Source organism: Panulirus ornatus, chromosome 54 (assembly GCF_036320965.1).
Source record: "Panulirus ornatus isolate Po-2019 chromosome 54, ASM3632096v1, whole genome shotgun sequence".
NCBI lineage: Eukaryota > Metazoa > Arthropoda > Malacostraca > Decapoda > Palinuridae > Panulirus > Panulirus ornatus.
In genome coordinates this window covers 8,388,364-8,399,159 of record NC_092277.1, presented here as the reverse complement: position 1 = coordinate 8,399,159, position 10,796 = coordinate 8,388,364, and the positions used below count along the sequence as shown (strand labels likewise).

At 43.5% G+C, this 10,796-nt stretch overlaps 1 protein-coding gene across 1 annotated transcript; it reads right to left on the bottom strand.

Annotated features, from left to right (window-relative positions):
• Window positions 1–3,150: 3,150 nt before the first annotated feature.
• On the bottom strand, window positions 3,151–4,091 carry LOC139765350 (sphingomyelin phosphodiesterase 4-like; the record flags this gene model as incomplete). Its single annotated transcript, XM_071692727.1, has 2 exons — window positions 4,007–4,091; window positions 3,151–3,785 (listed from the first exon to the last, which is right to left on the bottom strand). Coding segments are annotated over exons 1-2 (720 nt in total), but the record flags the coding sequence as incomplete, so codon positions are not given.
• Window positions 4,092–10,796: the final 6,705 nt, after the last annotated feature.

Genomic DNA, 10,796 nt, shown 5'->3' with positions numbered 1-10,796 from the left:
TTGAGTGATCGGGGCCTGAACATGCAGGATAGTGAAAGGCAGTCAAGGAATAGAGTGAATTGGATCGATGTGGTATACCGGGGTTGACGTGCTGTCAGTGGATTGAATCAGGGCATGTGAAGCGTCTGGGGTAAACCATGGAAAGTTGTGTTGGGCGTGGATATGGAAAGGGAGTTGTGGTTTTGATCATTATTGCATGACAGCTAGAGACTGAGTGTGAACGAATGTGGCCTTGTTGTCTTTTCCTAGGGCTACCTCGCACACATGAGGGGGGAGGGGGATCGTATTCTATGTGTGGCGAGGTGGCGATGGGAATGAATAAAGGCAGACAGTGTGAATTGTGTTCATGGGTATATATGTATGTTTTTGTGTGTTTATATATATGTGTACATTGAGATGTATAGGTATGTATATTTGCGTGTGTGGACGTGTATGTATATACATGTGTATGGGGGTGGCTTGGGCCATTTCTTTTGTCTGTTTCCTTGCGCTACCTCTGAAACGCGGGAGACAGCGACAAAGCAAAATAAATAAAGTGTGTGAAAGAAGAAAGTTAAGAGTAAATGTGAATAAGAGCAAGGTTATTAGGTACAGTAGGGTTGAGGGTCAATTCAATTAGGAGGTGAGTTTTGAATGGAGAAAAACTGGAGGAAGTGAAGTGTTTTAGATATCAGGGAGTGGATCTGGCAGCGGATGGAACCATGGAAGCGGAAGTGGATCATAGGGTGGGGGGAGGGGGCGAAAATGTTGGGAGCCTTGAAGAATGTGTGGAAGTCGAGAACATTATCTCGGAAAGCAAAAATGGGTATGTTTGAAGGAATAGTGGTTCCAACAATGTTGTATGGTTGCGAGGCGTGGACTATGGATAGAGTTGTGTGCAGGAGGATGGAAGTGCTGGAAATGAGATGTTTGAGGACAATGTGTGGTGTGAGGTGGTTTGATCGAGTAAGTAACGCAAGGGCAAGAGAGATGTGTGGAAATAAAAAGAGCGTGGTTGAGAGAGCAGAAGAGGGTGTTTTGAAATGGTTTGGTCACATGGAGAGAATGAGTGAGGAAAGATTGACCAAGAGGATATATGTGTCGGAGGTGGAGGGAACGAGGAGAAGAGGGAGACCAAATTGGAGGTGGAAAGATGGAGTGAAAAAGATTTTGTGTGATCGGGGCCTGAACATGCAGGAGGGTGAAAGGAGGGCAAGGAATAGAGTGAATTGGAGCGATGTGGTATACAGGGGTTGACGTGCTGTCAGTGGATTGAATCAAGGCATGTGAAGCGTCTGGGGTAAACCATGGAAAGCTGTGTAGGTATGTATATTTGCGTGTGTGGACGTGTGTATGTGCATGTGTATGGGGGGGGGGTTGGGCCATTTCTTTCGTCTGTTTCCTTGCGCTACCTCGCAAACGCGGGAGACAGCGACAAAGTATAAAAAAAAAAAAAAAAAAAAATTACTGATGATACAGCGCTGGTGGCTGATTCATGTGAGAAACTGCAGAAGCTGGTGACTGAGTATGGTAAAGTGTGTGGAAGAAGAACGTTAAGAGTAAATGTGAATAAGAGCAAGGTTATTAGGTACAGTAGGGTTGAGGTCAAGTCAATTGGGAGGTGAGTTTTGAATGGAGAAAAACTGGAGGAAGTGAAGTGTTTTAGATATCTGGGAGTGGATCTGGCAGCGGATGGAACCATGGAAGCGGAAGTGGATCAAGGGTGGGGGAGGGGCGAAAATTTGGGAGCCTTGAAGAATGTGGGAAGTCGAGAACATTATCTCGAAAGCAAAATGGGTATGTTTGAAGGAATAGTTTCCAACAATGGTTTGTATGGTTGCGAGGCGTGGACTATGGATAGGTTGTGTGCAGGGATGGAGTGCTGGAAATGAGAGTTTGAGGACAATGTGTGGTGAGGGATCATAACACCAAGGGCAAGAAGTTGTGAAAAAAAAACGTGTTGAAGGAGGGTGTTTAATGGTTTGGTGGTGGGGGAAGTTGAGGGATATTGTGGATGAGGACGGGAAAAACATGGAGGTGGAAAGTAGTAAATTTTGTGTGATCGGTGACAGCAGAGGGGAAGAGGCAGTAAGTGAATGGAGCGATGTGTATCGGGGGCGTCGTCAGGATTTCAAGGCTTAAGGCTGGGGTAACCGGAACGGAGATTTGTGGGGCGTGGTATTGATGTGATGGGGGGGGTTCATTTGTTTTGCTACCGCAACCCAGGAAAAGTTAAAAAAAATTATGAATCGCGGTGTGTTCATGTAATCGACGGTGACGGTATGGTGGTGTGAGCGTAGTATGTGTAAGAGGTTTGGACGGGGTGGGCAATCATGGGTGAGTGATGGAAACTGGGAGAATGTTTTGTTGGTGGTCGAGGATGGATCCATGGAAGCGGAAGTGGATCATAGGGTGGGGGAGGGGGCGAAAATTCTGGGAGCCTTGAAGAATGTGTGGAAGTCGAGAACATTATCTCGGAAAGCAAAAATGGGTATGTTTGAAGGAATAGTTGTTCCAACAATGTTGTATGGTTGCGAGGCGTGGGCTATGGATAGAGTTGTGCGCAGGAGGATGGATGTGCTGGAAATGAGATGTTTGAGGACAATGTGTTGTGTGAGGTGGTTTGATCGAGTAAGTAACGTAAGGGTAAGAGAGATGTTTGGAAATAAAAAGAGTGTGGTTGAGAGAGCAGAAGAGGGTGTTTTGAAATGGTTTGGGCACATGGAGAGAATGAGTGAGGAAAGATTGACCAAGAGGATATATGTGTCGGAGGTGGAGGGAACGAGGAGAAGAGGGAGACCAAATTGGAGGTGGAAAGATGGAGTGAAAAAGATTTTGTGTGATCGGGGCCTGAACATGCAGGAGGGTGAAAGGAGGGCAAGGAATAGAGTGAATTGGAGCGATGTGGTATACCGGGGTTGACGTGCTGTCAGTGGATTGAATCAAGGCATGTGAAGCGTCCGGGGTAAACCATGGAAAGCTGTGTAGGTATGTATATTTGCGTGTGTGGACGTATGTATATACATGTGTATGGGAGTGGGTTGGGCCATTTCTTTCGTCTGTTTCCTTGCGCTACCTCGCAAACGCGGGAGACAGCGACAAAGCAAAAAAAAAAAAAATATATATATACTTAGAGTTAATAAACAAAGACAATGCATATAACCATCTAACAAGAAAGGGTATTTCATAGGTATAGATTGGCCTTAAGTCTGGATCCCCATCGTACTTCAGATCTCGACTCTGCAGTCCTGACATCAAGTGGTAACGACCATAATTGGTAAGGACAGGACCATTTGGAGTATTAACATGATGAGCTGTTGCATCATCTGATGGTTGGACCTGGTGATAGTGGTACGAATATTCTAAATGACTAGTGGTCTGTCCATATTCAAGAGGTAAAGGTATATTAAAGATCCCTGAAAGTTGTCTCTTGGCAGTTTCAAGATGGATAACTGTCTTCCTGATATCATCTGCTGAAGTCTCATCCTCTGTGGGAGATGATGTATCAAAGAGGCCCTTGATGATGCTTGTGAACCAAAATTCTTTTGTTGCCTTACTGTCTGAACCATTGCTGATGCCTGCTGCATTTACTGCTAGATGTTGCTGCTGTTCCCTGAACATTACTTCATATGCTCTTTGGATATGCTTTAGCAATGATTCCACCATGGTAATGTTCCCTGAGCTGAACATTGGCTGGTAAGAATGACTAGGCCCTTCCATCTCCACAAAATGTGCTCGAGCAACAGAAGCAAGTGAACGTGCTGGGAAATGATCACTGTGGATTCCTGTAGCTGGTCCATTTTGCCCTAAGGTGCTAGAGGTTTTTGTTTATTAACTCTAAGTATCAACCCGAGATGGTTGAACTTTACTCGAGGCAGGATCTGGTTGGATACTTGACCAAGATGATTCTCAGAGCTCCAGAAACAGTCTATGAATATCACAAGAACAACAATGGTTTTCCTCACTCTCGTGTTACTAAGGATCTTCCCCCAAGATTAAGTTTAAGATTCCAAGCTAGCAGACATACCATTGGATATGAGTTGGTGTTTGCCCTTGTGTTCTACATTTTGGGCCTGTGGGGATTTCTCCTCAAGATAGTAGTAAACTCTCATCATTGTCATTACTGTACCTGCCTACATCTCTCACCGTTACATGATGAGATCTCAGCCTACAATCATAATGCCTAAAGAGCAAGAAGAGCTGGAACAAGAGCAACAAAATGTCCATGCAGAGCCTCCAACACCAGAACTGCAGTAATATAAGGACTGATTGATATTTTTTTTTTATGCTGTGTATTTTAACACACATTGTAGTCACTGAATGAAGGAAAGTACAAAGTACATTTTATTTATCTTTTCTAGTTGTGATAATGAGTGATAAGCCCTTCATATAAGTACATTCAATATTGATGTATTCACCAAAATCCTCCTGGGATGAGACATTGATGGATTTAAGACCCATGCTTCTTTCTGTTATCATTTTATGTTTAGCTATTTTATTCACTCTACATTGTTTACTTATCCCTGGGGATAGGGGATGAAGAATACTTCCCACGTATTCCCTGCGTGTCGTAGAAGCCGACTAAAAGGGAAGGGAGCGGGAGGTTGGAAATCCTCCCCTCTCTTTTTTTTTTCTTTTTTCTAATTTTCCAAAAGAAGGAACAGAGGGGGGCCAGGTGAGGATATTCCACAAAGGCCCAGTCCTCTGTTCTTAACGCTACCTCGCTAATACGGGAAATGGCGGATAGTTTAAAAGAAAAGAAAAGATATATATATATATATATATATATATATATATATATATATATATATATATATTCATGTGAGAAACTGCAGAAGCTGGTGACTGAGTTTGGTAAAGTGTGTGAAAGAAGAAAGTTAAGAGTAAATGTGAATAAGAGGAAAGTTATTAGGTACAGTAGGGTTGAGGGTCAAGTCAATTGGGAGGTGAGTTTGAATGGAGAAAAACTGGAGGAAGTAAAGTCTTTTAGATATCTGGGAGTGGACCTGGCAGCGGATGGAACCATGGAAGCGGAAGTGGATCATAGGGTGGGGGAGGGGGCAAAAATCCTGGGAGCCTTGAAGAATGTGTGGAAGTCGAGAACATTATCTTGGAAAGCAAAAATGGGTATGTTTGAAGGAATAGTGGTTCCAACAATGTTGTATGGTTGCGAGGCGTGGACTATGGATAGAGTTGTGCGCAGGAGGATGGATGTGCTGGAAATGAGATGTTTGAGGACAATGTGTGGTGTGAGGTGGTTTGATTGAGTAAGTAACGTAAGGGTGAGAGAGATGTGTGGAAATAAAAAGAGCGTGGTTGAGAGAGCAGAAGAGGGTGTTTTGAAATGGTTCGGGCACATGGAGAGAATGAGTGAGGAAAGATTGACCAAGAGGATATATGTGTCGGAGGTGGAGGGAACGAGAAGAGGGAGACCAAATTGGAGGTGGAAAGATGGAGTGAAAAAGATTTTGTGTGATGGGGGCCTGAACATGCAGGAGGGTGAAACGAGGGCAAGGAATAGAGTGAATTGGAGCGATGTGGTATACCGGGGTTGACGTGCAGTCAGTGGATTGAATCAAGGCATGTGAAGCGTCTGGGGTAAACCATGGAAAGCTGTGTAGGTATGTATATTTGCGTGTGTGGACGTATGTATATACATGTGTATGGGGGTGGGTTGGGCCATTTCTTTCGTCTGTTTCCTTGCGCTACCTCGCAAACGCAGTAGACAGCGACAAAGCAAAAAAAAAAAAAAAAAAAAATATATATATATATATATATATATATATATATATATATATATATATATATATATATATATATATATATATATATATATGTAAGAAATACTTAGAAAAGCAAATGGATTTGTATGTAGCATTTATGGATCTGGAGAAGGCATATGATAGAGTTGATAGAGATGCTCTGTGGAAGGTATTAAGAATATATGGTGTGGGAGGAAAGTTGTTAGAAGCAGTGAAAAGTTTTTATCGAGGATGTAAGGCATGTGTGCGTGTAGGAAGAGAGGAAAGTGACTGGTTCTCAGTGAATGTAGGTTTGCGGCAGGGGTGTGTGATGTCTCCATGGTTGTTTAATTTGTTTATGGATGGGGTTGTTAGGGAGGTAAATGCAAGAGTTTTGGAAAGAGGGGCAAGTATGAAGTCTGTTGGGGATGAGAGAGCTTGGGAAGTGAGTCAGTTGTTGTTCGCTGATGATACAGCGCTGGTGGCTGATTCATGTGAGAAACTGCAGAAGCTGGTGACTGAGTTTGGTAAAGTGTGTGGAAGAAGAAAGTTAGGAGTAAATGTGAAAAAGAGCAAGGTTATTAGGTACAGTAGGGTTGAGGATCAAGTCAATTGGGAGGTGAGTTTGAATGGAGAAAGGCTGGAGGAAGTGAAGTGTTTTAGATATCTGGGAGTGGATCTGGCAGCGGATGGAAACATGGAAGCGGAAGTGGATCATAGGGTGGGGGAGGGGGCGAAAATTCTGGGGGCCTTGAAAAATGTGTGGAAGTCGAGAACATTATCTCGGAAAGCAAAAATGGGTATGTTTGAAGGAATAGTGGTTCCAACAATGTTGTATGATTGCGAGGCGTGGGCTATGGATAGAGTTGTGCGCAGGAGGATGGATGTGCTGGAAATGAGATGTATGAGGACAATGTGTGGTGTGAGGTGGTTTGATCGAGTGAGTGACGTAAGGGTAAGAGAGATGTGTGGAAATAAAAAGAGCATGGTTGAGAGAGCAGAAGAGGGTGTTTAGAAGTGGTTTGGGCACATGGAGAGAATGAGTGAGGAAAGATTGACCAAGAGGATATATGTGTCGGAGGTGGAGGGAACGAGGAGAAGAGGGAGACCAAATTGGAGGTGGAAAGATGGAGTGAAAAAGATTTTGTGTGATCGGGGCCTGAACATGCAGGAGGGTGAAAGGAGGGCAAGGAATAGAGTAAATTGGAGCGATGTGGTGTACCGGGGTTGACGTGCTGTCAGTGGATTGAATCAAGGCATGTGAAGCGTCTGGGGTAAACCATGGAAAGCTGTGTAGGTGTGTATATTTGCGTGTGTGGACGTATGTATATACATGTGTATGGGGGGGGGGGGTTGGGCCATTTCTTTCGTCTGTTTCCTTGCGCTACCTCGCAAACGCGGGAGACAGCGACAAAGTATAATAAAAAAAAAATAATATATATATATATATATATATATATATATATATATATATATATATATATATATATATATATATGTATATGAGAGTTGGGGTGAGAGAGTATCATTAAATTTTAGGGAGAATAAAAAGATGTTCTGGAAGGAGGTAGATAGAGTGCGTAAGACAAGGGTGCAAATGGGAACTTCGGTGAAGGGCGCAAATGGGGAGGTGATAACAAGTAGTGGTGATGTGAGAAGGAGATGGAGTGAGTATTTTGAAGGTTTGTTGAATGTGTTTGATGATAGAGTGGCAGATATAGGGTGTTTTGGTCGAGGTGGTGTGCAAAGTGAGAGGGTTAGGGAAAATGATTTGGTAAACAGAGAAGAGGTAGTAAAAGCTTTGCGGAAGATGAAAGCCGACAAGGCAGCAGGTTTGGATGGTATTGCAGTGGAATTTATTAAAAAAGGGGGTGACTGTATTATTGACTGGTTGGTAAGGTTATTTAATGTATGTATGACTCATGGTGAGGTGCCTGAGGATTGGCGGAATGAGTGCATAGTGCCATTGTACAAAGGCAAAGGGGATAAGAGTGAGTGCTCAAATTACAGAGGTATAAGTTTGTTGAGTATTCCTGGTAAATTATATGGGAGGGTATTGATTGAGAGGGTGAAGGCATGTACAGAGCATCAGATTGGGGAAGAGCAGTGTGGTTTCAGAAGTGGTAGAGGATGTGTGGATCAGGTGTTTGCTTTGAAGAATGTATGTGAGAAATACTTAGAAAAGCAAATGGATTTGTATGTAGCATTTATGGATCTGGAGAAGGCATATGATAGAGTTGATGGAGATGCTCTGTGGATGGTATTAAGAATATATGGTGTGGGAGGCAAGTTGTTAGAAGCAGTGAAAAGTTTTTATCGAGGATGTAAGGCATGTGTACGTGTAGGAAGAGAGGAAAGTGATTGGTTCTCAGTGAATGTAGTTTTGCGGCAGGGGTGTGTGATGTCTCCATGGTTGTTTAATTTGTTTATGGATGGGGTTGTTAGGGAGGTAAATGCAAGAGTTTTGGAAAGAGGGGCAAGTATGAAGTCTGTTGTGGATGAGAGAGCTTGGGAAGTGAGTCAGTTGTTGTTCGCTGATGATACAGCGCTGGTGGCTGATTCATGTGAGAAACTGCAGAAGCTGGTGACTGAGTTTGGTAAAGTGTGTGGAAGAAGAAAGTTAAGAGTAAATGTGAAGAAGAGCAAGGTTATTAGGTACAGTAGGGTTGAGGGTCAAGTCAATTGGGAGGTTAGTTTGAATGGAGAAAGACTGGAGGAAGTAAAGTGTTTTAGATATCTGGGAGTGGATCTGGCAGCGGATGGAACCATGGAAGCGGAAGTGAATCATAGGGTGGGGGAGGGGGCGAAAATTCTGGGAGCCTTGATGAATGTGTGGAAGTCGAGAACATTATCTCGGAAAGCAAAAATGGGTATGTTTGAAGGAATAGTGGTTCCAACAATGTTGTATGGTTGCGAGGCGTGGGCTATGGATAGAGTTGTGCGCAGGAGGGTGGATGTGCTGGAAATGAGATGTGTCGTGTGAGGTGGTTTGATCAAGTAAGTAATGTAAGGGTAAGAGAGATGTGTGGAAATAAAAAGAGCGTGGTTGAAAGAGCAGAAGAGGGTGTTTTGAAATGGTTTGGGCACATGGAGAGAATGAGTGAGGAAAGCTTGACCAAGAGGATATATGTGTCGGAGGTGGAGGGAACGAGGAGAAGTGGGAGACCAAGTTGGAGGTGGAAAGATGGAGTGAAAAAGATTTTGAGTGATCGGGGCCTGAACATGCAGGAGAGTGAAAGGCGTGCAAGGAATAGAGTGAATTGGAACGATGTGGTATATCAGGGTTGACGTGCTGTCAATGGATTGAACCAGGGCATGTGAAGTGTCTGGGGTAAACCATGGAAAGTTCTGTGTGGCCTGGATGTGGAAAGGGAGCTGTGGTTTCAGTGCATTATTACATGAGAGCTACAGACTGAGTGTGAACGAATGTGGCCTTTGTTGTCTTTTCCTAGTGCTACCTCGTACACATGAGATGGGAGGGGGTTTTTATATCGTTTGGCAGGATTGGCGATGGGAATGAATAAAGGGAGACAGTATGAATTATGTACATGTGTATATATGTAAATGTCTGTATGTATCTCTCTTTAAGCTTCGTACATTTCCCTATGTTCAGTTTCAGAACACCACTGTTCAGTCATATAATAACATAATTGTGCATAAGATTATCCTCTACAGTGTCCTGGAAACCTCATATGATCATCACCACAAAGTCTGCTTTCCCAAAGCTGAGAGTGTCATATAAGTTCTGTGATTATTTTTCTTGTGAGTGGATATTTCATATTTACAGGGGTTTTATTTCCCTTAGCATGGAATATTGCTGAACCATTTGTGATGGCTCATCCTTTGCTTCTCTAGTAACTAAACTGAAATCAATCCCTCTCTCATTAATTTTCCTGACTTTACCTATCTTCAACCTTCCCCATCCATACACCATGATGTTGCTATCCTCTGGTTGTTCTATTGGTATTATTTTGGCCATATTTCTCTTGAGTTGGCTGCATGTGTCCCCAACCCCAGTGTTTGGACCCATACCGCTAATTTGGCTGCTGCCTCCCAGCTTCTGTGTAAAGTCCAGCCAGTCAAGGGTTGGGTGTTATGATGCTTCCTTCCTTCAGATAGCTAAGCTGTGAAACTCTATCATCTTTTGTCTATCTCTCTTCATGTAACATTTCTTTTTTATGAGTCAGATCTACTAACACTTGCAGAACACTACTTAATTTCCTCCTTTTCCTTTGCTTTTTCATTCACCTGAGATGGTCTCATAGCAACACTTTACATTATCTATCCATCTATCTGTATCTCTGATGCTCATTCCCTCCAGGAACTTCCATTGAGAAGGTGAACACGATGAAAAAGTCTTCATTCATCCCTGCCCTCACATGCCTCCCTTTCATGCATTCTTCCACCATTTCTTTCCATCCAGTACGCTTCACATGCCTTGATTCAATCCACTGACAGCACGTCAACCCCGGTATACCACATCGCTCCAATTCACTCTATTCCTTGCCCTCCTTTCACCCTCCTGCATGTTCAGGCCCCGATCACACAAAATCTTTTTCACTCCATCTTTCCACCTCCAATTTGGTCTCCCTATTCTCCTCGTTCCCTCCACCTCCGACACATATATCCTCTTGGTCAATCTTTCCTCACTCATTCTCTCCATGTGCCCAAACCACTTCAAAACACCCTCTTCTGCTCTCTCAACCACGCTCTTTTTATTTCCACACATCTCTCTTACCCTTACGTTACTCACTCGATCAAACCACCTCACACCACACATTGTCCTCAAACATCTCATTTCCAGCACATCCATCCTCCTGCGCACAACTCTATCCATAGCCCACGCCTCGCAACCATACAACATTGTTGGAACCACTATTCCTTCAAACATACCCATTTTTGCTTTCCGAGATAATGTTCTCGACTTCCACACATTCTTCAAGGCCCCCAGAATTTTCGCCCCCTCCCCCACCCTATGATCCACTTCCGCTTCCATGGTTCCATCCGCTGCCAGATCCACTCCCAGATATCTAAAACACTTCACTTCCTCCAGTTTTTCTCCATTCAAACTCACCT